The sequence below is a fragment of the Myxocyprinus asiaticus genome, chromosome 13 (genome assembly GCF_019703515.2).
Source record: "Myxocyprinus asiaticus isolate MX2 ecotype Aquarium Trade chromosome 13, UBuf_Myxa_2, whole genome shotgun sequence".
NCBI lineage: Eukaryota > Metazoa > Chordata > Actinopteri > Cypriniformes > Catostomidae > Myxocyprinus > Myxocyprinus asiaticus.
This window is the reverse complement of record NC_059356.1, coordinates 46,726,287-46,753,492: the sequence shown is the minus strand read 5'-3', so window position 1 is coordinate 46,753,492 and position 27,206 is coordinate 46,726,287. Positions and strand designations below refer to the sequence as shown.

Below are 27,206 nucleotides of genomic sequence, written 5' to 3'. Positions count from 1 at the left end.
CACTCATTGGCTGTGAGACAGAAGCTGGGAGGCGGACTCTAGTCAACTGGCAAATTAGCGAACGGACGTCTATTGAATATTAATTACGTAAAGTGAATTGACTTGGCGTAATAAACTAATATTCATGAGCCATTTATATCATATTATTAATATTAAATGAGTTATTGACATAAATCGATATGCTTTGCTTTGTCATACGGTTGTGGACTTATAAAGTCATTCTACTGCTGTATTAATGTGAGAAGCTTAAAACAACTATGGGAATCAAATTTCCACACAACTACAGCAGCTGAGACCAACTGGTTTGGTTTCGTTTTGGTGAGCATGCGCAGTAGATCGACCAATTCCGGTGGGAAGTTGTTAAATAATATTGCTCCGTTCACGCCATGTCGTAATTATCGTAATTACGAGATTCCGACTTGTAAAAAGCGTTCATGTCCTCGTACAACTCGTACTTACAACTTCTAAACTCGTAATTTTCTGAGAGCTCCGACTTGTACCACCTGACCGCTGCAACATGCGGAAACACTCAAAATGGCGGCAGCTTCAGCAGTAGTTAAGTAGTAATCTTGTAATATTTCTGTGTAAAAATTCGTATAATTGACAATTATTAATGTCTTAATAATGCAAGATTAATCTGAAAATAAACGAAAGACATGCAATTCATTTTAATGTAGCTAGCACAGAGTTGGATAACCATAGAAGTCTAATGTCCCACTAAATAAACTATACGTTTATTAATAAAGCATTTGCATAAGGACAGTTCCTTGTTGTGTTGCCATAGAAACACATAATTCCGAGTTCCCAGGGTGTTAACAGTTCCGAATAGCATTTCCGAGTTGCCAACTCGTAATTACGACATGGCGTGAACGCAGCTATATTCCTCAGGAAAGGGTATTCTCTAATATGAGCCGGACGTCACGGTAAGTTTTGAATAAAAAAGCCTTAAAACATTTTTTTCCAGATGTTGGAGCAGTGCAAACGGAACAACTTCCTAACTGTCAGTATGAGCCAGTTTACAGTGCCAATCTGTTCCGAGTTCATTTTAAAACATGAATAAAAAGCTTCGCATTTTAATGGGGGTTTTCACAAAAAAGACCCTCTGACGAAAACTGTGCACATTTGAACGGGTAACCATAGCAGCAGATCGAGGATTTACATGAGGATCAGTATTTGAGGGTACATGATTGACAAGCCTGCTGCCATTTGTTTCTTTATTATATCCATTTATATATTACATACTTGTAATATTAACTTTTAAGAACTTTTGTGTGTGTGTGTGTGTGTGTGTGTGTGTGTGTGTGTGTTGTCTTTCAGATTTATTTAAAAACTTGACCTTTGCCAGGGGCACCAAAAGACAATTTAAGCCTAGAGTTGAACATCAACAGATCCTACAGACATTTCTTTTAAAAAATTTACCATACTGATGAAACCATGGTGATGAGGAAGTACTGATCATGGTTTTACCGATGTTTATTCTGCTACCCTGAGAGCACACATACATCACAATTTGATGTGTGTGTTTATCTGGAAGATGTATTTTTAAGGTTGTTTGTTCATCTGTAATATGTCTGATGTTTCCTCTCTGGTGTCAATAGGACATCTAAGATCACATCTGATCTTTTTAAGATGTTTAGCAGGTGTTAATTAGATTGTGATGCTTTCCAGATGAAGAAATCTAAAACAGACATAACGGAGACGTATGTGCGCTATCTGGGTATAGTCTTACTATAGGTTTGAGATATTGAGTAGCATTAGGTCATACCAGACCTGCACCATGGCCTGTGCACAGCGATCCGCTGTCGAGTACCTCAGAAACGCCAGGAAGAACTTAGTGACTCATCTGCAATGCTTTTCTGTGATCATTGATAATCTGTATCAGCAGAAGGTTTTCAATGAACATGATGTTGATGCTCTCAAAGCAGAGAGGACAGAGTTTGATAAAGCCAGATGTATTTTGGACTGGGTCACTAACAAAGGGGAAATGGCCAGTTATGAGTTACTCAAGATTATGGATGTCACTCGAAAGTGGAAGCTACATTCTGATTTACACTACTGGATCAGCTGTTTTTCCTTCAGGGAAGATGTAGACGCTAGTTACTTATTCTGTGAGTATTTAAATGAAAAACAAAGAAACAAAAAGTCAATAAATGAAGAAGTTCTACAATTGTTTTTGTAATTAACATTTTTATTGATTCATGTGCATATGACAGTGGAAAAAACTCAACATATATATAATGAATCAACATTTTACATTTAAACCCTACTAATACAATCCCACCCTGACCCCTAACGAACACCGCTGTGGTCCCACATAACACACACACAATCCAAAAAAATAATATATATATATATATATATATATATATATATATATATATATATATATATATATATACACACACACAAATAAAATAATAAACATACATGATTAAACTACATTCTCCACATCCCCTCCCCGAGATTCCCCCCCCCAAAAATAAATATTTGCCCCATTTCTTCAATGCAAATGCAAGTCCCTCAACCCCAGCCTTCTACTTCCCGCCTCTTCAAATGCAGCTACCCTCCCCATTTCCACACACCACTCCGAAAAAAAGGGTGCTCCATTTGACTTCCAACCCCTTAAAATTACTTGCCTGCCGATCATGAGACCGGTCATAACCCAATTTTTTATATGATTATCCCCTAAAAGCATGACTGCCCCATCACCCAAAATACAGTGTCTGGGACAAAGCAAAACCTGAGTGTTCAAAACGTCGCACAAATACCTCTGAACCCTCAACCAAAACTCCTGGATCTTAACACATGCCCAAAAGACATGGGTATTGTCTCCAGCTTCTGACTGGCATCGCCAGCAAGTGGGTGTGTCTTTAAGACAAAGTCTATATAATCTAGAGGGGGTCCAATAAAATCTATGTAAAACCTTAAATTGCATAAGGCAAACCCTTGCATCTCTAGATACAGACTTGACATTTTTAAGAATCTTTTTATATCACACTCCATCCTCCAATACCAAATTCAAATCTTGTTCCCATACTCTCTTGAGAGAAGTCAAGGCTCCATCCCCCAGACTCTGAATTACTAGGGAGTAATACATTGATGCTTCATGGCCTTTTCCAAAAGCAGCAATCACCTCTCCCAAAGCACCTGCAGCTTTAGGGGGGTGCGTGCCACTCCCAAAAATAGTGCAGAGTAGGTGGCGAAGCTGTAAATACTTATAAAACTGAGATCTGGGAATGCCAAAATGTTGAACCAAATTTTCAAAAGGTCTCAATACTCCACCCTCATATAGGTCACCAAGTGCATTAACCCCCCTCACAATCCAATATGACCAACAAAAAGGGGACTTATTAATACATAGTTTAGGGTTCTCTCATATGCTGGAGGCTGCGTTTAAATAAATATCAGAATTAAACACACTGGACACTTTTGTCCATATCGAGTGCAAATGCAAAATAACGGGGTGCGACTTAACCTCTCCGGCTAGTTTGATCGAAAGGCTTTGCACTGGCGAGATAGGGGCAAGAACTTCCTTTTCAATACAAAACCAGGGAGGGGCTCTCTCAGGTGGAAGCGACCAATGAGCCAAATGTCTAAGACCGAACGCATAATAATAAAACAAAATCTTGGGTAGGCCTTGCCCTCCTTTGTCAACTGGCATATGTAACTTATTGAAATTTAACCTGGGGCGCTTACCATTCCAAATAAAGGACTTCGCTATGCTATCAAATTGCTTGAAATAAGAGAGGGGGACATCTACAGGGAGAGACTGAAGCAGGTAGTTGAATTTTGGAATACAATTCATTTTAATAACATTAACCTTCCCAGTCATCGATAAATGTAATGAAGCCCACCTGTCCACATCGCTCGAAAACCTTTTAATTATAGGGTCAAAATTAACTAACTAAATCAGACAAATTTGCTGGGAATAAAATCCCCAAATACTTAACGCCCTGTTTGGGCCACTGGAAGGAGCCCGGCTGGAAAGCCGTTTCTGGGCAGTACGCTGTCAGCGCCAAAGCTTCGGATTTAGACCAATTGACTTTGTATCCTGAGAACTTGGAAAAGGAATTAATAATTCTGTGGAGGCAAGGCATAGATCTAGTAGGTTCAGAGACAAATAATAAAATATCATCTGTGTAAAGCAGAAGTTTATGCGCCACACCTCCTGCTGTCTCCCCTGGAAATTCATCCTCTTTTCTTATCGTGGCTGCTAATGGTTCCAGGGCAAGACAGAACAATAATGGGGAAAGTAGGCAACCCTGTCGAGTGCCCCTATCCAGAGTAAAATAATCTGAAATTAATCCATTTGTTTGTACCGCTGCTACAGTGTGTTTATAAAGTAACTTAATCCAACCAATAAATGTACTCCCGAAGCCATACATTTCCAAAATCTTAAAAAGATAATCCCATTCTACCATATCAAATGCCTTTTCGGCGTCAAGTGAGATGGCAGCGACCGAAGATTGTTCATTTGCCACTGACCACATGATATTGATGAGACTCCTGATGTTATTAGAAGAGCTACAGCCCCGAATAAATCCCACCTGATCTATATGTATAAGAGATGTCATAACCTTACTTAATCGGTTAGCCAAAATTTTGGACAATATTTTTACATCTAGTTGGATCAGGGAAATTGGATGGTAACTTTTACACTCGCTTGGATCATTGTCCTTTTTAAGAATCAGACTGATCCGGGCTTGTGTCATGGTTGGAGGAAGTTTTCCCTTCTTTAATGATTCAGTATAAACTTCTAACAAAAGTGGGGCCAGTTCTGTGGCATAGGATCTAAAAAATTCTGCGGCAAAACCATCTGGCCCCGGAGCCTTGCCAGTAGGTAGGGACTTAATTACCTTGTTAAGCTCCTCTAAGGTTATCTCAGAATCAAGTGAGTTTTTTTGCTCAGTCGTCAGTTTAGGAAGATCTAATGGTTCAATATAGAATTCTTTAAAGGCATTATTAATATCAATGACCGAGGTAAATATTTCACCACCAGCAGATTTCACTGAGGGAATAGTAGAAAAAAACTCTCTCTGCTTTATATATCTAGCCAAAAGCTAACCTGCTTTGTCACCCGACTCAAAGTAGGACTGTCTTGCCCTGAATAACCAAAACTCCACTTTCCACGACAAAATAGTATTATATCTATATTTCAGTTGGATCAATTCTCTGAGGCCATCAGCTGACATACGGTGCTTCAGCTCAGCCTCTGCACTTTTAATATTTCCTTCCAACTCCACAAGTTCTCGTGCTTTGGATTTTTTGATGAATGAGGCATACTGTATGATCCGGCCCCTAAGAACCACTTTAAGTGCCTCCCAAGCCATGCTCACAGAGGATACTGAGGACCAGTTGGTCTCCATATAAACATTGATTTCAGTCTTTAACATTTGTTGGAAATCAGGATTTTGCAAAAGGGATACATTAAGGCACCAACTATATGATTTCTTTTTCTCTATATGTGGCATCACCTCTAAACTCACCAGGGCATGATCCGAGACTAAAATGTTTCCAATTGAGCAATCAACAACAGATGAAATTAGGGATTTGGATATATAAAAAAAAAATCTATTCTAGAATAAATCTTATGGACTGATGAAAAAAATGTATAGTCCCTACCGGATGGGTTCAAAAGTCTCCAAATATCCGAAAGACCAAGATCTTTACACATCCTGTGAAGTGTCAGTGTTGCTCTAGGGGGTTTACACACTTTTGCTTCACTATGATCAAGGACTGAATCCATCAAAAGATTAAAGTCTCCTCCCAATATTATATCATGAGGGGTACCAGCAGTTTGCAACATCCCTTCAAGATCTATAAAAAAGCCTTGATCATCAACGTTAGGTGCGTAAATATTAGCCAAAATCAGACTTTGCCCTTGAATTTCAGCTAAAACAATAATTAATCTTCCTAATTTATCATTAATCTGTTTGAGAAATTTGAATTGTAAATGTTTATTAGTCAATATAATGACTCCCTTGCTCTTACTTGAGCCAACACTAAAGAAAACATGTCCACCCCATATCTTCCCAAATTTTTCAGCTTCCTGCGGGGAAAGATGTGTTTCTTGAAGAAACACTGTATCATATTTCTTATATTTAAGAAAAGTAATAACCTTCCTTCTTTTTATGGGGTGCCCCAACCCATTCACATTCCATGTGGAAAGAGATAGTACACTCATATTAACAACTGACATATTGATATAAAAAAAACAAAATTGTGTGTGAAAAAACAATTATGAAGACCACATTCCCCATTAGTGAAACAATCAACCCCCGAACATCACCCGGAACAAAACAAACAGAAAAAAGAAAAACGTGCACATTAACCCCGCGTATGACAGCGCCAACCGGCGACAATCCCTCTAAACTCAAAAGGTCCATGAATGCCCACGAGTCCCCACGACAACTTTGCCAACGGATTGCTCAATTTTGCCTCACAAATTTGTGAGGCAAAATTACATAACAGAAAATACTTTGTGAAATAAACCCAGTCAATAGGAAGAATGAACACAAAGAATGTGTAGATTCATTCACAGAACTGTCTCAAAGGTGTGATCTTCCACAAAACAAATTCCAGCTGATATAAAACAGTTCAGATTCCGTGGACAGACAAACGAATGTTCAGTGAGCCAGCTGTTATGAGTTCAGCGGATGACGTAATCCACAGCTGTTCCAAAGGAGTGTTATTCAACAGAACAAGCTCCAGCCGCTAGGCGGAACCAATACAAAAAGAAACAAAACCGGCATCCCGGTTCCCTGGATGGTCGAGTCAATTCACTCGGAGGCTGCATAAACGTATATACCATGACTTACACATTCCGTCAACTTTATAAAAGACATCCTTTGTGTGAGCATGTAGATATTTTGCGGTCATTCGTAGTGTCCACTCTCAAACTGGCCAGGAACTTCAATGCAAATGTAATCTTCCATCAATGCAAAAGTTTCTTTAAGGAAAAGTGTTATTCACAAAACAAGCTCCGGCCGCTCGGCGGAGCCAACGCAAAAAACCCAAAATGTCACCCAGCTTCCTCAAGAGTTAGGTACAGCGAGTCAGGCCCACTCACATGAGAAACATCCAATGGTTTACTCAGTGATTGATTCTATAAAAGACATTGCCAGATTTGGACATGTGAATACTTTGCGACCGTTTTTCGTTTCTATTCTCAGTTTGGCTGGAAACATCAGAGCGAACGAGATCTTTTTTTGATGTAAGAGTTTCTTACATTCCTTGAACCGATCGCGTTTCTCTCTTGTCGAACTCGCAAAGTCTGGTAACAAGAAAACATTATGGTTCTTCCAAGAAAGCTTCCCTTTGCTCCTCGCCTGGCGCAAAACAAGATCTTTATCGGATGATCTCAGAAATCTGGCCAGAATTGATCTGGGCTTATCTTCCTCAGCAGGTCTGTGAGCCGGCACTCTGTGAGCTCGCTCGATTTCCAGCTTGTGGCCTGTTATGTCGAGCAGACTCGGGAAGAGCTCGTCCAGGAATTTCACCATATCTCTGCCCTCCTCATGCTCAGGAATTCCAACAATTCGAACGTTATTCCTGCGGCTTCTATTTTCAAGATCTTCAAGCTTTTCAAGGAGATGTTCCAAACCAACTTTGGTCGCGGGCAGATTAGCGGTTAATTCCCTCTCCAAAGATTCCAGAAAATCGATTCGTTTTTCAACATCAGACACTCTTGTACCTAACTCAGAGAATTTTATTTCCATCGCCGTAATCGATTGATGTATTACAGCGAGATCCTCCAAGTCAGCAAGAATCTTCGTCAACATCACCGATATGTTGGACAACTGATGCTGGATCTCCTCTCCCACCGCGCCATCCAAATCAAGTCCCCGGTCTGTAGGCCTGTCGGGGCTTTCATCCTGAACACGTAAGTGTCTTTTAATATCTCCAGAGCCCGAGGATTTTTACTTCTTTGCCATGTTTTGCAACAAAGGACAAATGTGTAACTGGGTGTATCAAATTTCACCAGATTATAACATGAGAATAATCGAAAATTCAGCAAAGTGCGCAGAGCTCGTCGCTCACACGTTTGCTCCTTGCATGGCATCACCCCCGAAGTTCTACAATTGTTGATGTTATTGTTGCCATTTTAGGCACAAAGCCCTGTCAAGACTACCAGACACAGCTCAAGATTAAAGCAAAAAGCATCTTGAGGAAACAAAGGGAACAGACCAGTAAATATCTACAAAACAAGACACAAGCAAACTTCCATTTTATACCTCTTGTTTTAGAGTCAGAATCTGTGGTCCAAACTCCACAATGCAAGATGAAACTGAAAAGCAAAAAGTTGCGGCCCAAAAAGCTGAGAGCTTACATTCCAAATGAGGAACAGGCTCTATCACCAGCAGATCTCCTGAAATCGAAGGACAAGAACATCCTGCTGATCGGCAAACCTGGAATTGGGAAAACTACAGTTGTCCAGCAAATCTTGCATATGTTGACAGAGAAGGATGAGCGAGAACCGGACTACATGTTTTATTTTGATGAAAGTACTTTGTCCCATAGTTCCAATGTTGTGAATTTGGAATCTCTTTTGTTTGACATGTATTTAAAACCAAAGGAAAAAGACAGAAATGAGGTGTTTCAAGATATAGAAGAAAACTCTGAGAATGTTCTTATTGTATTTGATGGTGCCACTTGTGTGCAAGAACAATCTGTCATAAAGAAGATTATGGACCACGATCTTCTGCCTGAAGCGAAGGTCATAATGACATACAGATCAGAGGTGGAAGATGATCCCCTTTTCTCAGACTGGCCCACACAAAAAGTGTACGTTCAAGGTTTCAGTGAAGAGTCTATCCGAACTTACTACCAGAAGATGCTGGGTCATGATCCTGATCTTTTAGATGTTGTGTTGAACAATCAAGAGCTCTTCAGTCTTAGCCACGTACCAATGTATGCATTCATAGTTGTAGCTTCCTTCCATTTAAAAACGACACAGATCTCAACCATCCACACAAAGTCACGGAAATGTACATCCACATTTTTTGTCATGCTTTGAAGAAACATGGGAAGACAACAATTAGGCAATTAGATCAGTACCTGAGAAGGATCAAAGATCAGCTTTATCCCCTGATGAAAAATGCTTTCAATGCAACTCTTCAGAATACTCTCAACCTTCCAGATACAAACAGTGATGAAACTGACATATGTCCAGTTTTTCTGAAAAACATCACGATAAGAGACTCCCTAACATCTGCAAAGACTTATTGTGCATTTCTCCACAATGCAATGCAGGAATTCTTCTCAGCTTTGTGGCTTCTTGGCAATCCAGGCGAAATTGAGAAAGTCCTGCAACTCTGTCAGACTGAGGAGAATAAACACATAAAACATGTTCTTCCTTTTCTAAGCGGACTTCTGGGAGAACACAACATCAAACTCCTCAAGTGTCTCTTCCCCGAGGATCAGATAAAGAAGACATCTGATTGGTTCATTGAGAAGCTTGTTGACACATTCCTCCAATCTCAGAGCGAGAGTGACAAGGTTTTCTTTGAGTGTCAGTGCTTGTTTGATCTTCAGTCATCTAAAGCTTGCTTGATGTTCCTGGAGAAGATGGACCATCAGCTTGACCCTCAAGTGGATCTGGACCCTCATCAGTGTTGTGCTTTGACTTATGTGATCAGTCAATCCCAGTATAAAGAGGTTTATCTGAATTTGGAGGACTGTATCATGTCTGACTTGGGGATGAACATGATTCTCACCTGCTCATCACAGATTAGGTAGAATATGATGTACATTTATTATATTCATGATACATTATTGCATTTCTTTTCAACTGTATGGTAATGACTGGTGCTAATATTGCTTGCTAAATGTATGTGTTTTGGTTTGGGTTTTACAAATATAATCTAAAAATAATTTTGAAATGGAAAACTGTCAGTCGTAAGAAACTTTAATTAATACACGTTTGTTGCAGATTAAACCTTTGGTTTGATCCATTCAAGCAAATCAAAGTCTTAAAGGAATTTTTCCATGAAGCATCACAGTGCATGCAGAAGAAATGTGGAATTATGACATCAGAATGCTATTGCAACTCTTGTGAGCCAATATACAATAACACCATAGCTATGAGTGAATACCTGCTGGATCTTTACTCGCATGTGATGGATTATGAGACTCAAACAGGCAGGAGTTTCCTTCCAGCATTACAGCCAGTTTTCCAGTCAGCACCTGATGTCTGGATCATAGATCTCTCACACAGAAAGACCTCCCTCCTCCTAGAAGTTCTGAAACTCCAAACAGTGAAGAAACCAGTAGAGCTGAGAGGCTTTTCAGAGAAAGAGAGTAAAGTGATGAGCCCTACATCTCTAAACTGAGGTTTGGAATACACTGTAAAATGTCACTTTCAACTCAAAGGTCGACTCATGTGCTCTTCAGGACTCGTATCCCAGTTGAGCTACCACGCAATTTGATCACACTCGAACAAGCTTGTAAATGTAGTTGATAATGTAATGCAACCATTAAAATGTATTGCCTTTCAAGTCATGCACTATTATAAAAGTGTTTACATGTCATAAGAAGCATTGCGTAAAGAACAGGGCGAAACTAAGTGTTTATGAACTGATATATGCTGTTTTACTCGTGATTTGTTTGAAAGTGAATAAAAATCGTTGTTGTAGCGCCTGTAGTGTTAATTTCACCAGGAAACTGCCGCAATATGTACAACGAGCCGCAAAAAAATTATTTAGCAAAAATATAGGTTTAGTCATGTGATTCTGTGGGACCAGGTTGATTAAAAAATTGGTTAAATCCAAAGTTTTATGGTTTTGGAAAATCTACAACAACAAATTTTTATGACCAGGGACTAAAAACGAAATGTTTTTCATTTCGGTTCGTTCTGAGCAAAAACTGTATTTTTTCGTTTCGGTTCAGAAGTTCCGCAGACTCCTTTCCAAATGGTAACCAGTTAGAACAAAATAAAAGAACGGTTAATAACGTTCTTTTTAAAATGACAGTACTCTGTGCTATAGGGTGGGTAAAATACCAATTGCAGTATTGCCAGATATCAGAAGAGAAACAAGCAAGCATACAGTTAATTAACAGTTAAGTATAATTTTCATTACAGATCTGCTTCTCAGTCAAAACCTGGCAGCATCAAGTCTGTATTAATGCATCATACCTAACAGAAAAGTACTTTTTACCTCTAATAATGTTTTCCTTGTATCTGGATTAGCCATGCATGTATATGTACTGTAGTAATTATACTTAGTTGTTAAGAAGGTCTTCATTCACTGAATGTGACATCCACAGCGGGCGATTAGGCAAAGAAATGTATGATGCAGCAGTTTCTTTCAGGATATTTAATTTTTTTGGGGAACATCAAGTGGTGTAGTTCCAAAAATGTACTGTGATAAACCCTTTGGCCTTTGGTTTCATGAAAACAATTATCAGAATGAAATTAACCGGTTATAACCAATTACCAGCATTTAAAAATAACGTTTTCACTCCGGAACAATTGAAAATAACTTTGTTCCAGTTTTCGGTTACGTTCTGCAAAAATATTCCGTTCGTTTCCAGTTTCGTTCCTTCAACCGTTTTTAGTCCGTGATTATGATAAAAATTAATACGAAATATTTAGGATTCTGCACTGTTTCTAGGTCAATAAACAAAGAAGCAAATTAAAAAAGTAAAATGCACTAGTTCTCACTAGTGGTCTTAGACTTTTGGACCCCACTGTAACATATAACTCTGTCTTTTTCTCAGCTGTAATAAATCTACATTGCTTCAGTTTCTTACTCATCTGGAGCCCAACAAGCTGAATCTATTTCCCAGGCCCTAGGTGAAAAAGTGGATCTCAGTCAGACTCAGCTGGACCTGCAGGCTTGTAGAGGTCTGGCGCTGGTTCTGGAATATTCTGAAGGGTTGACAGAACTGAATCTCAGCCAGTGTTGACTCACCAATCAGTGCCTGGATGTACTGCTGCCACACCTCTACAAAACACAAAACACTGAGTGAGTGACAGAGAGACAGAAACAGAAAAATAGAGTTAGCATTCTTTTTTATTATTATTTGCATTCATTTTTGCTTTCTCTGTTTTTTTGTTTTTTGTTTTTGTAGTATAAGTAACAATGACATCACAATGATGAGGCTCTGAAAATGACAATACAGTGTTGTTTCCTCACAGCAGTAATATGATGACATATAAGGTGAGTGTGCAACATGGATTCACTGTGTTCTGGTGGATTTGGACCTTTTTTGTCTTTTTTGTTTTTGCAAAGTACACAACAAACCTTAGCTATGAAATTCAAACAGCAGCCTTTGTCTTGTCCATATGTGACGACTGGTGCTGAAATTATAGTGTTTTATATATACTCTGGTGGCCGAAAGTTTGGAATAATGTACAGATTTTGTTCTTATGGAAAGAAATTGGTACTTTTGTTCACCAAAGTGGCATTCAACTGATCACAATGTATAGTCAGGACATTAATAACGTGAAGAATCACTATTACAATTTGAACAAAATGTTCAGAACTTCTTAAACTACTTCAAAGAGTTCTCATCAAAAAATCCTCCACGTGCAGCAATGACAGCTTTGCAGATCCTTGGCATTCTAGCTGTCAGTTTGTCTAGATACTCAGGTGACATTTCACCCCACACTTCCTGTAGCACTTGCCATAGATGTGACTGTCTTGTCGGGCACTTCTCACGCACCTTACAGTCTAGCTGATCCCACAAAAGGTCAATGGGGTTAAGATCCATAACACTCTTTTTCAATTATCTGTTGTCCAATGTCTGTGTTTCTTTGCCCACTCTAACCTTTTCTTTTTGTTTTCTGTTTCAAAAGTGGCTTTTTCTTTGCAGTTCTTCCCATAGGGCCTGCACCCCTGAGTCTTCTCTTTACTGTTGTACATGAAACTGGTGTTGAGTGGGTAGAATTCAATGAAGCTGTCAGCTGAGGACATGTGAGGCGTCTATTTCTCAAACTAGAGACTCTGATGTACTTATCCTCTTGTTTAGTTGTTCATCTGGTCTTCCACATCTCTTTCTGTCCTTGTTAGAGCCAGTTGTCCTTTGTCTTTGAAGACTGTAGTGTACACCTTTGTATGAAATCTTCATTTTTTTTGCAATTTCAAGCATTGTATAGCCTTCATTCCTCAAAACAATGATTGACTGACGAGTTTCTAGAGAAAGCTGTTTCTTTTTTGCCATTTTTGGCCTAATATTGACCTTAAGACATGCCAGTCTATTGCATACTGTGGCAACTCACAAACGAACACAAAGACAATGTTAAGCTTCATTTAATGAACCAAATAGCTTTCAACTGTGTTTGATATAATGGTAAGTGATTTTCTAGTACCAAATTAGCAATTTAGCATGATTACTCAAGGATAAGGTGTTGGAGTGATGACTGCTGTCTAGATTTGATCAAAAATGACTTTTTTCAAATAGTGATGGTGCTGTTTTTTTACATCAGTAATGTCCTGACTATACTTTGTGATCAGTTGAATGCCACTTTGGTGAATTAAAGTACCAACTTCCTTCCGAAACAGCAAAATCTGTACATTATTCCAAACTTTTGGCCGCCAGTGTACATAAAGTTCTTGCAGATGTTGTCTGTACAGCTGTGATGTTATTGCATAATTTTAAATGGTATGTTATATAGATTAAAAACTGATGATGCTTTTGTTCATGATTGTAAGTGTGTTTGATTAAGCTGGGTTGTAATATCCGAGTCTCTGCACGCTCTTCAACAACAGAATCAGATACAAACAGTTCTACGTCACAGACCCACGTATTTGAGATCTGGTGATGCCTGTGAGTGGATTAAGAGAGAAAGGCTGTCAACCTGGAATTAACAAGAAATTGAAATAACAATGACTGATCTCAATAACTGATAAATATAAATGTCAGTACAAGAAATCAAAACTGAAATAAAAAAAAAAATAAAAAATAAAACAAATCAGTATTTCTGTAATTCTTTATGAGCTTATTCCGCTGTTTCCCCTCATTCTTACTGGAAGAATGCTACTGTGTTTACCTCTATGGATGAGAAACTACAGAAGAAAAGAGGTAAATAGGCTGGGTGAAATGTGAAAATCTCTTTTGATCTATGTAAAGAGATAAAAGACATTTTCCCTCTCTCAAATGAAATCCCCTCAAGCAATGTTTTATGTTCCAAAACAGCAAAATAGTTGAGAGATAATATATATTTCTTTGTCAACTTCTTAATATGCAAATTATTATCTGTATAAACCTATGAAAGATGATTTATACACTTATGTTTTCAACACTTTCAAATCAGCCAATTTGCTGGATCAATAAAACAAAACCCTTAAAAAATATTAACTCGGGGTTTAAATTGAAACAAACTAGTGCAGTAATTCTAATGTTTCAAATCATTTTTATCTGCCCAGTCCAATGCTACATAAAACTCATGAATCACGACAAAAATGGGTTTGCCTGTTTTGCACCCTCACTCTGTTTTTGGTTTGTAAGAAGGGGTTGCTATTGCTATTGTGGCTGGGTCATTTCCTGTAAAAAAGAAAAGGAAAAAAAAAGCCAGATGAACCGTGGGAAGTTGTGCCCAGTTTCTGAAGAATACACTGTTCACCAATGCAAAATGTGATGACAATCAACAAATACATCATTTGAAGTAAAAGACTGAACAGCAAACAACACAACAGAGCAAACTGTCAACCATGTGACTGATGAAACTGCACCGAAACACTGCAGAGTTTCTTTGAATGCACAGCCTAAGATATACAGTAGGAAGTGTTGCTATCCTACCTATGCGTGATGATATGGTTAGATTTATCAGTTCTATTTTATTATTTGCATTAAGCTTTGTTTTTCCTGCTTCCCGTGATGCGATTAGATCTATTTTTGGGTCAGAACCCACCAGCTACAAACCACTCTTTAGGAAACTGATTGAAGAAAAGTATATTTCATGTAATCAGTGAAAACTTGACTTTGTTTACCAAAGCAAGTTATTTTGTCATTGCAAATAGTTGTTTTCAACATGTAGAGCTAATGCTTGAGGTTATTTCCATTTCTGTGAACATGCAGAACATGTACACCTGTCAAACCCACACATCCTGACCTGGTTCACTGCAGCTGAAAAGAAAAAAATCTGTCAAGCTGATCAGCACACTGTTTGTGCTTGAATTAGTTTGAATTTGTCATTTAAGCAACAAGCAGCCTTCACTTTAATCCAGTCATGTGTTTGACTTTCAGGCATATCTGTGATGTTTTTTTTGTCTAAATCTTCAATTTAAAAAAGACTGGAGAAAAAGCTCAGTTTTTTAATTAAAAAAAGAGTTTTACCTCTCACCTCTGTCTCCATTTGTTGCATCGTATTCTCAACAGTTGCAATTATTCGGCTGGAATGAAGAAACCAGATGACGTGGATATATTGGTGAGTTTTAAATGGAAACTTTATTTATTTATTTATGGATTGAAATGCATATCGGCATATCTCAATAAGAAAACCATTCCACTTTTAGAAGACATATATTACAATACAATATATTATTGAACACAAGCCTAACCCTAACCTGTAATTTACAGCAATCCATTTTTCAAATAAGTTTGTCAATTATTTTTGTATCCTGTTTGCACTGTTTTTAATGATTAAATATTGAATGCTTCAGACGGATGCATTTGGACTGTCTATTGTCGAGTACTCTAAAAAAAATAAAAAATAAAAAACAAGCAATCAATTACTTGAAATCTAGAATTTAAGTTTAAACTTCATCCTTTGAACCTTTTTTAAAAAAGAGCACTATGCATAAACTACATCTAGATTAAAAAAAAAAAAACGTTTGTATTCACACATAGAAATATACATTCCAAGTCCTCTGAAGAAATACAATCACTTTAAATAATGACAGAATGTTCTTTTTGGGTGAACTACATCTTTAACTTCATATATAGTTTTTTTACTAATCGAATATTTAAAGCTGAACGACTACTCGATTAATTGATACTTGTGCACATCCCTAGTCATAAATAGCTATGTTTCCATCCAAGTTGCAAAATTCATCTATGTGAAAAATCAGAATATCGCAAAACCAATGTGCGGATAAAGCCGCGTTTCCATCCCTTGCGTTCAAAAGAACAAAATCGTCACTTCTGGGGAAATTGTAGTGACTGTGTGACTTTTTTATTAATAAAATACTTGTGGTTTAGGACGTGCAGACAAAATACTTTAATAACTTGTCTCATGATTGGAAATGACAGCGCGTCACACAGTTCTGGGAGCACTACGTGTGTGTGTGGTCCTCCATCATGACTTTGTGGTGTGGATCTATAAGATATTTTTCAAAACTATCAATAAACCTGCTTTTCGGGAAAAAGTGCAAGTTTTTTTTCAGCTTATTTGCTCTGCGAACTCTATGCAGGCTTTGGATTTTTAGGACATCTGTATGTCAGAATGACCAGGCCAACAATTCGGATGCAATGATTGGTCCACAGGTTCATCCAGTTATGAATGCATTATGAATCACCTGACTTTTTCGATGCACATCTTGTATTTCTATTAAATTCAATAGGAGTTTATTTGGTAATTGTGTTTCCATCATAGTTTATGTTCATTTCTTCTTATCGAATAAAAAAAACGTAACCACCTCAAGTGAACGTATAAGTATTCTATGCACTGGAGATTTTATTTGCATCTTAGTGTTTCCATCCAGTAGATTTTATGCAATATGCTAAAATGTGTATAAAAAAGTGTTGATGGAAACAGCTACAGTTGCATATTTAGGATGCTGTGTCAAGTTAAAAGTAGCAGAGACTTTGCAAATTGCAAATTGCTTGTATGGTGTTGTGCTTTAGTCCTGAGGTTGAAAACCCATCCTGTTTGACTGGCTTGTAATGCTAACCACAGAGAGCTTGTAAGGCCTAAGTATATTTAAGTTTTCCGCTTACAACTCAGTTTTTCTAGACTCGTCTGCACATGCGACTGCTGTTGACTGTACTAAAGAATAAGTATACTGCCCTCTGCTGACATGGCTCATAAGGCACATGTTCTTTCATTATAAATTGCTGTAGTGCTAGGGAGATACATACTTTTATCATACATTTTTCGTACAGGTCAGGGGGAATGATTAATTGTGTATTTTTTTTAACAAGTTATTTTTTGGTATAATAACTAGCACTAAAGTAATAGGTTAAACTGACGTTGGATAATTATTCCTGTTTTATTCCTTTTTTGAATGGTTAAATTTGTTTCCTAAATCACAGGTTTAATGTTCTGAATGGTGTTGTTCCCATAGTGTTGACAGGCAGCATGGCCTGTGCCCAAAAATCTGCTGTTGAGTATCTCAGAAATACCAGGAGGAAGCTGGTGGCTCAACTGCAAAACTTTCCTCTGATCATTGAGAATCTTTATCAGCAGAATGTTTTCAATGAACATGAGGTTGATGCTCTCAAAGCAGAGAGGACAGAGTTTGATAAAGCCAGATGTATACTGGACTGGGTCACTAACAAAGGGGAAATGGCCAGTTATGAGTTACTCAAGATTCTGGATGTTACTCGGAAGAGGACGCTACATTCTGATTTACACTACTGGATCAGCTGTTTTCCCTTTAGGGAAGATGCAAATTTTAACTATTTATTTGGTGAGCATATGAATGAAATAATAATAATAATAATAATAATAATAAAAGGATAGAAACTTCATTTTCAATGTAATGTGATTTTTTGCTGTTGTCATTTTAGGCACAAAGCCTTGTGGGAATTACAAAATACAGCTCAAGATGAAAGCAAAGAGTATCCTGAAGAGCCAAAGGGTACAGATAAATATCAGTAAATATCTACAAAATAGGCTCCAATGTAAAAAAGAGGAACATTTCCATTTCATTCCTCTTGTTTTAGAGACCGACTCTATGGTGGAAACTCCACAATGCAAGATGCAAATGAAAAGCAAAAAGTGCAAAAAGTTGCGGCCCAAAAAGCTGAGAGCTTACATTCCAAATGAGGAACAGGCACTATCACCAGCAGATCTCCTGAAATCACAGGACAAGAACATCCTGCTGATCGGCAAACCTGGAATAGGAAAGACTACAGTTGTCCAGCAAACCTTGCACCTGTGGACAGAGAAGGATGAGCGAGAACCGGACTACATGTTTTACTTTGATGAAAGTACTTTGTGCCATAGTTCCAATATTGTGAATTTGGAATCTCTTTTGTTTGACATGTATTTAAAACCAAAGGAAAAAGACAGAAATGAGGTGTTTCAAGATATAGAAGAAAACTCTGAGAATGTCGTCATAATATTTGATGGTATGAAGGATGTGGAGGAGAATTCAGTGTTGAAGAAGATTATGGACCACGGCGTTCTACCTGAGGCAAAAGTCATAATAACATGCAGATCAGAGGTGGAAGATGATCCCCTTTTCTCAGACTGGCCCACGTGGAAAGTGTGCGTTCTAGGGTTTAGCGAAGAGTCTATCCGGAATTACTACCAGAAGATGTTGGGTGATGATGCTGATCTTCTAGATGTTGTGTTGAACAATCAAGAGCTCTTCAGTCTTAGCCACGTACCAATGTATGCATTCATGGTTGTAATATCGATTGCTTCAACAAAAGACAAAGCTCTCAGCCATTCAAATACAATCACAGAAATGTACATCCACATTTTTCGTCATGCTTTGAGGAAACATGGGAAGAAAACAATTAGGCAATTAGATAAGTACCTGAAAAGTATAAAAAATCAGCTTTATTCCCTGATGAAAAACGCTTTCAATGCAACAGTACAAAAAACTCTCAGCCTTCCAGATACAAACAATGATGAATCTGACATATTTTCAGTTTTTCTGAAAAACATCACGATAAGAGACTCCCTAACATCTGCAAAGACTTACTGTGCATTTCTCCACAACACAATGCAGGAATTCTTCTCAGCTTTGTGGCTTCTTGGCAATCCAGGCGAAATTGAGAAAGTCCTGCAACTCTGTCAGACTGAGGAGAATAAACACATAAAACATGTTCTTCCTTTTCTAAGCGGACTTCTGGGAGAACACAACATCAGACTCCTCAAGTGTCTCTTCCCCGAGGATCAGATAAAGAAGACGTCTGATTGGTTCATTGAGAAGCTTGTAGACACATTCCTCCAATCTCAGAACGAGAGTGACGAGGTTGATGTTCTCTTTGTGTGTCAGTGCTTGTTTGAACTTCAGTCATCTAAAGCTTGCTTGATGTTCTTGGAGAAGATTAACCATCAGCTTGACCCTCAAGTGGATCTGGAACCTCATCAGTGTTGTGCTTTGGCTTATGTGATCAGTCAATCCCAATATAAAGAGGTTTATTTGAATTTGGAGGACTGTACTATCTCTGACTTCGGGATCAACATGATTCTCACCTGCTCACCACTGATTAGGTAAAATACTGTGGAAAAATATTGCTTGTTCATAATAAACATGTATAGGTTACCTGTCTTGAGCATTGTATTCTTGGTAATTAATTTGTCTGAGACACAGGAGTTAAATTATTTTTTGGCAGATAAAATATATTTTTCTAATTTGATTTCTGTGTTACAGATTACAGCTTTGGATTGAGCCTTTAAAGCAAATCACATTCTTACTGGAATTCTCCCATAAAGCATCACAGTGCAGGCAGCAGAATGATGGGATTCTGACATCACAATGCTGTAGCACCTATTTTACTCCTAGTTGCAGTAACAAACTAGATCTGACTGATGCACTGCTGAATCTTTACTCACATGTGAAGGACTTTGAGACTCAAACAGGCAGGAGTTTCCTTCCAGCATTACAGGCAGTTTTCCAGTCAGCACCTGATGCACCTTTCTCACAGAGAAAGAACTCTGTCCTTCTGGAAATGCTAAAACTCCACACAGAGAAGAAAGCAGTAGAGTTGACTGAGGATGGGTCTGAATGGTTGCCTAGTTGCCCAGCAACTAGTCGATTTGTGAGGTCTCCCTTAGAGTTTATCTAGATTTTTTCTTTGTTATTTTTAGGTTTCATGTTTTTAGTGGCGTTGCTTTAAAGGGGATGAATGTAGAGATGCAACTTCTCTGAGAGGGTTTTAGTTTTCCGACCGCTAAAATACATAAAAGCTAAAAACAGCTTTAAAAAAATCTAGATAAACTCATTCAGGCAACACACCAACAAGTCGATTTTTTAAATTTGTTTTATTATCTGTCACTTGAGAGGCTGTTCCAAGAGTCAGAAATGATCTAAACGATCAACTATGTTTAAAAACATACAAGTGCCCCACCAAAGATCACATCCTAGTACCGTCCCTACAGAGAGTGAAGTGATGAGTTGAGCCTGATCTCATTAAAATGATGTGACTGTGGCAACATTTTTGCTAAATATTATATTACGTGGTTCACTACACATATCACGGAGGTTCCGAGGTGAAATGTACACTGTGTGCTGATAGTGAGTTAATTTAAGTTAATGCTCTGTTGAGTTTTTAATAAACAAAACCAACCTCCCTACCCTATAGTGATGGGAAGATCAGATCATTTTACTGACTTGGATCTTTGAGTCTTGTTCAGCAAAATGATCGAATCTTTATTCAAGTCATTTCATTCATTTGAGCAGAATTAAATAAAAAAATTACATTTTTAAATAGCCAAATCACCCCCCCCCCAACATGTCTACTTAAGCAAACTTTGATTATAGTCCCAATAAGGAAAAAATTATAATGCAGCCAAGGACAAATTATGAGAAACTGAAAGATTAGTTCACCTCTGGAATCTTCTTGTCCGAGTCGTTTGTTCTTTTGTCATGTGACAGCCGAACGAACGACTCGGACCAGATGACTCAGGAGGTGAACTAATCATTTATGTTTCTTGTGTGTGTGCATAGCATATACGACTGTCACGTGACAAAAGAACGGATGACTCGGACCACAAGAGTTGAAAGGTGAACTAATCATTTCTGTTTCCTGTACAGCGCCTATGCGGTTTTCACGTAACAAACGAACGGAGGTTGCGCAATGCACATGCGCGGCCAACACAAAATAAACGAATCACTCTCTGAGACTACTCGTTTTTCTGAGTCACATAAAAGATTCGTTCAAAATGAAAGAATCGATCATGAACGACCTATCACTATTATCCTAAACTTTAAACCTAAACCTAACTGATAGTGTCAGAAAAAGCCAATATACAGGAAAAACTTCATTTTGTGGTACTTCTACAACACGGCTCACGTCTCGACTCGCATGCTCTTCAGGACTCGTATTCCAGTCCTATGCATCACAAGTACAACGCTCTATAAGTTGAGCTACCGTGCAATTTGAACACACATAAACAAGCTTGTAAATGTAGTTGGTTATAATGAAAATGTTAAAATGTATGTTTCGCCTTATAAGTCATGCGCTATAGTAAAAGTGTTTAGATGTCATAAGATAGCCTATTTGGCAGGATTGGCATTCCAGCAGCGGTCTTCCACCCCTGAGCGCCCAGCTGTGGCACAAACCCACCCCCGATGTGACAGTCTCCACGGGTCACGAGGACAGGCCTCTTCCTCCCTCGTCCCAGGGGTGGTCACAAGGAGCCAGTTAAGTACTTCGATGTCCCTGAACTCAGCACGGCCACGACATGGTGTGGCACCTCGAGCTCCGCCCTGCCGTGAGGCCCCACCCGCCGGAACGTCCGACGAGACTGTCCCTTTGGTCACCCTCGCGCGGAGCTTGGATGCATGGCTTGCACTTTCCAATCCATCATGGCTGGTCCGGATTGTCCGACTCGGTTACGCGATTCAGTTCGCTAGGCATCCCCCCAGGTTCAGTGGTATCCACTTCACCTTGGTGAAGGACGAAAACACTGCTGCCTCGCGTGCGGAGATCGCCACCCTCCTACGGAAGGATGCGATAGAGCCTGTCCCTCCGGCTGAGATGAAGAAGGGGTTTTACAGCCCCTACTTCATCGTACCAAAAAAAGGCGGTGGGTTGCGGCCAATATTGAACCTGTGAGTACTGAACCGGGCTTTACTCAGACTCCCGTTCAAGATGCTGACGCAAAAATGCATTCTGGCGAGCGTCCGGCATCAAGATTGATTTGCGGCGGTAGACCTGAAGGACGCGTATTTTCACGTCTCGATTCTACCTCGACACAGACCTTTCCTGCTGTTTGCATTCGAGGGTCAGGCGTATCAGTACAAGGTCCTCCCTTTCGGCCTGTCCTTGTTTCCTTGCGTCTTTCATGAAGGTCGCAGAGGCAGCCTTTGCCCCGTTAAGGGAAGTGGGCATACGCATTCTCAACTATCTCGACGACTGGCTAATCCTAGCTCACTCTTGGGGCATGTTGTGTGCACAATGGGACTTGGTGCTCTCACAGCTCAGCCGACTAGGGCTTTGGGTCAACTGGGAAAAGAGCAAGCTCCTCCTGATTCAGAGCATCTCTTTCCTCGGTTTGGAGTTGGACTCAGTCTCTTTGACAGTGCACCTCACAAACGAGTGCGCCCAGTTTGAAGGTGTTCAAACAGAAAACAGCGGTTCCGTTGAAACTCTTTCAGAGGCTCCCGGGGCATATGGCAACCTCAGCGGTGGCCACCCCGCTCGGGTTAATGCATATGAGACCACTTCAGCACTGGCTGAGATGGGCATGGTGCCGCGGGACACATCGCGTGGTCATCACGCCGGTCTGTCACCGTCTTTTTAGCCCTTGGACCGACCGGTTTTGGCCGTTGATCCAGGGCTGCTTGCCTGCTTGTGTTTTAGTTCGGACAGACAACACGGCAACGGTAGCATATGTCAACCGCCAAGGTGGTCTGCACTCTCGTTGTATGTCACAACTCGCCCACCGTCTCCTCCTCTGGAGTCAGCAGCACCTCAAGTCGCTGCGAGCCACTCACATCCCGGGCAACCTCAACACTACAGCGGACGCGCTTTCACGGCAGGTTACCTTCAGGGGAGAGTGGAGACTCCACCCTCAGGTGGTCCAGCTGATTTGGAGTCAATTCGGACAGGCACAGGTGCACCTGTTCACCTCCCAAGAATCCTCCCACTGCCCCTCTGGTATGCCCACACCGAGGCCCCCCTCAGCATAGACACACTGGCACACAGCTGGCCCCCTGGCCTGCGCAAATATGCATTTCCCCCAGTGAGCCTACTTGTACAGACCCTGTGCAAGGTCAGGGAGGACGAGGAGCAGGTCGTCCTGGTAGCACCCTACTGGCCCACCCAGACGTGTTTCTCAGACCTTACACTCCCCTGAGGAAGGACCTTCTTTCTCAGGGACAGGGCACCATCTGGCACCCACGATCAGACCTCTGGAATCTCCATGTCTGGCCCCTGGACGGGATGCGGAAGACCTAAGCGGTCTACCACCCACGGTGGTAGACACGATCACTCAGGCTAGAGCCCCCTCTATGAGGCGCCTGTATGCCTTTAAGTGGCGTCTGTTCACAAAGTGGTGTTCTTCCTGACGGGAAGACCCCCAGAGATGCGTAGTCGGATCAGTGCTTTTCTTCCTGCAGGAGAGGTTGGAAAGGAGGCTGTCCCCTTCCACCTTGAAGGTGTACGTTGCCGCCATAGCAGTACACCACGACACAGTCGATGGTAAGCACGACCTGATCATCAGTTTCCTGAGAGGCGCCATGAGGCTGAATCCCTCCAGACCACACCTCGTCCCCTCATGGGACCTCTCTGTAGTTCTTCAGGGTCTACAGAGAGTCCCCTTTGAGCCTTTGCAGTCAGCTGAGCTTAAGGCACTCTCCTTGAAGACCGCCCTCCTAAATGCACTCACTTCCATCAAGAGGGTAGGAGACCTGCAAGCGTTTTCTGTCAGCGAAACGTGCCTGGATTTCGGTCCGGGCTACTCTCAAGTGATCCTGAGACCCCAACCGGGCTATATGCCCAAGGCTCCCGCGACCCCTTTTAGGGATCAGGTGGTGAGCCTGCGAGCGCTGCCCCAGGAGGAGGCAGACCCAGCTCTATCGTTGCTGTGTCCGGTGCGCGCTTTATGCATCTATTTGGATCGCACGCAGAGCTTTAGAATCTCTGAGCAGCTCTTTGTCTGATTTGGTACACAGCGGAAAGGAAGCGCTGTCTCCAAACAGAGGATCACTCACTGGCTCATTGACGCCATAGCTATGACATATCACACCCAGGACATGCTACCCCCGGTAGGGCTATGAGCCCATTCTACCAGGGGTGCAGCGGCCTCCTGGGTCCTGGCCAGGGGTGCCTCTCTAACAGACATTTGCAGAGCAGTGGGCTGGGCAACACCCAACACATTTGCAAAGTTCTACAACCTCTGGGTGGAACCGGTTTCATAAACTTTGTTCCCTGGTTGACTTCCTCCGAGCCCTGTGGCAGTCGAGTTTTTGGAGAGAATCGCTGCTGGCCCAGTACACGTGCTAACTAAGAGTCCTGTTCTGGGGTAGGTGCTCCGCATGTGGCGGTTCCCTGTAAGGCTAACCCCATGCGATGTATATCTTCTGCTAATTCGTTTCCCTGTTGGCAAACTGCATCTTCCTTGGGCAGAGCCCCTCTGCCCCAGTCTCCATGTTTGTAGTAACTCCTCCCCCGTTGGGTAGGATCTACCTTGAAGACTCTCCACATGGTCGGAAAGACCATGTGATGTATTTTTCCACTTAAATATCACCCCCTCACTTTGGATGAGGTGTGGTCTCCACGGTGTCCTCCCCTTGGGAGGGACACCCCCTGACTAGACCTGGAGGCCCAGTCGGATAATTCCCATTCTTTTTTAAGGAGTGGAAAAAAGGGGAAAAGAGGCCACGACTGGGTTAGCCTGTCTCTCTATCTTTTGGGAGTCGACACTCATAACTATGTTGGGGGAGGTAACGTGTCGACCTGGTGTGCTGGCTACGAGGCACACAGTGGTCTGCCCGCCACACACTGCCAGTTCACGTAACACAGTTCAGCCAGTTGTGGCGTTTCGTATAGGGACCCCTAGTGTCACTACATCGACACAACGTTGAGTGAGTGACAGATAGGGAATGTCATGGTTACTTGTGTAACCTCCATTCCCTGATGGAGGGAACGAGACGTTGTGTCCCTCCTGCCACAACGCTGAACTACCCGCTGAAATGGCCGGACCTTGTCTTGGCTCCTCAGCATAAAACCTGAATGAGTGGTTGCATACCAGCTCCTTTTATACCTGTATGTCCAGTGGAGTGGCATGCAAATACCACTCGCCAATTTTCATTGGCCTTTTATCAAAGACCAGAGGTGTCTCGGGCTCCCAAGAGTGACCCCTAGTGTCACTACATTGACACAATGTCTCGTTCCCTCCATCAGGGAACGGAGGTTACACAAGTAACCATGACGGTTCTTCTGGAATAAATTTGGAAAAAATTGTACAGTGAACAAAGATGTGAATATTAAACTGATATTCTCTGTCCATGTGCTCTTTTCATTGTAAACAATAAACCTTGTTATTTAAACCTTTTATATAATCTGAAAATGTGTATCCATTTATATCTCCCATTTTCTCCTTGAAATGGGTTTGATCATAGGCATAATTTATGGGTGGGACATGTCCCCACCACTTTTTACCATGGCCAATTATGTCCCCACCACTTTTTGAAATAGCTTTTGTCAGGTATAAACTCCTTTCCAGTGTAAACAACAACAAAAAATGCAAACAAACGTGTCCCCGCTAATGAAGTACATACACTAACGTGCAGATGCAATCTTGGTTTATTCAAATAAAAAAATATATTAGGTATATAAGATACCTAACAATGAACAATATAAGATATTGTTTGCAGAACAAAAAAATTACCTCCAGACCACTTCAAACCAATTCAAAATCTGTGTTGATCTATAAATGTATCTACCAGGAGTGGCAAATGTAGGAATGACATTTTCAAATTAAATAGTAAAATGTTCATTTGAACACTTGATTTGGTCAGCAAAAAGTTTAAATGTTTTTTTTCTTCTTACATTTCTAATTGTAATGTCATTGTTTACAGTTCAGTTTTGACTTTTTGAAAAATTAGCAAATTATCTCCTACAGAAATAATCTGTAGATCAGCGTTTCCCAACCGGGGTGCTGTGGCTGTCTAGCGAGATCAGGGTTGCTGTGTGAAAAATCCTTCAAGCATTCCTAAAATCCAAAAATGCATGTACATTTTTTTTTTCAAAACAGAATATCATACATTACTCAATAGTAACAAATAATAATAATAATAATGTTTCTCTCTCTTTATCTCTCACTCATGCGAAGAATTCCACAGCCCATTGGATGCTCAACGAGTGCGCAGTGAGGCAAGGAAACGCAAGTGAGCGACGTGATATAACAATAGCTCCTGTTTATAATAAATTAAGCTGTCTACATTGCAAGCACACAACAGCGAAGTGATCTAGTTTTGCCTCGTCACATCGTGGCACTCACTCATATTACAGCAACTTTGACAAGACAGACAGAAATAGCAAAATTATTTGTGTTGTGCTATCGGAGCAGCTGCAGGGTGAAGAGAAACATTTAAAACAATCTGATTATCGTGTTAAACACCTGATACATCTCTCATCTCCATCTGACATATACAAGTATTTCCTTTGCCTTGTGAATCAGTCATTTAATAATAAGTAGTCACCCTTTACATAATTTAAATACTATATTAATAATATAATATTCAAAATATCATGTTATAATCTATCTTTAATATACATATTATAATCTATTTTCAGTAAACATCATAACTAATGTAGCAGCAAGGTCTCCTCTTTCAGGATTTCATCTGTTAATTTCCAGTACATTTTGTCATCTTTAAACTGAAGAGCATTGACTAATTAAAGGGATACCATTGAACTTTTTAAGGGATAGTTTGAATGAAAAATGAAAATTCTGTCATCACTTATTACTCACCTTCATGTTTTTGCGAACCCATATGACTTTCTTTTATCCGTGGAGTTAAAAAAGGAGATGTTAGGCAAAATGTTAGTCTCAGTCACTATTTACTTTCATTGTATGGGAAAAAAAAAAAAAAAGAAAGAAAGAAAGAAAGATGAATGAAAGTGAATGGTGACTGAGACTAACATTCAGCCTAACTTCTTTTGTGTTCCACAGAAGAGAGAAATACCTATAGGCTTGGAATAACATATGGTTGGGTAATCATGACATGTTTTTACGATTTTTGGGTGAAATAACTTTTTAACTACTCTTAAAATATTTATACATATTTTAATACATGCATGCACATAAATATACAGCACAACTGTATGTTTAAGCTGAGCATTTTTAAACCACAAGAAATTACGTTCTCTCTAAGCAATGATTGCATATGCAAAAAAATATGCTCTTTTTGAAG

General features: G+C 40.1%; 1 protein-coding gene across 5 annotated transcripts; it reads left to right on the top strand.

Annotated features, from left to right (window-relative positions):
- The first annotated feature begins 365 nt into the window (after positions 1–365).
- Positions 366–26,863, top strand: si:ch211-108d22.2 (uncharacterized). Of its 5 annotated transcripts, none has more exons than XM_051713410.1 (8): positions 366–923; positions 7,745–9,734; positions 9,932–11,966; positions 12,073–12,161; positions 15,322–15,370; positions 17,229–17,573; positions 17,674–19,333; positions 19,494–26,863. In XM_051713410.1, the coding sequence occupies exons 6-8, from the start codon at positions 17,243–17,245 to the stop codon at positions 19,906–19,908; spliced, it is 2,406 nt and encodes an 801-aa protein (XP_051569370.1). In that variant the 5' UTR covers positions 366–923; positions 7,745–9,734; positions 9,932–11,966; positions 12,073–12,161; positions 15,322–15,370; positions 17,229–17,242; the 3' UTR covers positions 19,909–26,863. The 5 variants fall into 5 exon arrangements, with proteins under 5 accessions (XP_051569370.1, XP_051569369.1, XP_051569371.1 ...); XM_051713409.1 differs by having other exon boundaries at positions 7,403–9,734; XM_051713411.1 differs by lacking the exon at positions 366–923 and having other exon boundaries at positions 5,523–7,882; positions 7,985–9,734.
- The last annotated feature ends 343 nt before the right edge of the window (positions 26,864–27,206 follow it).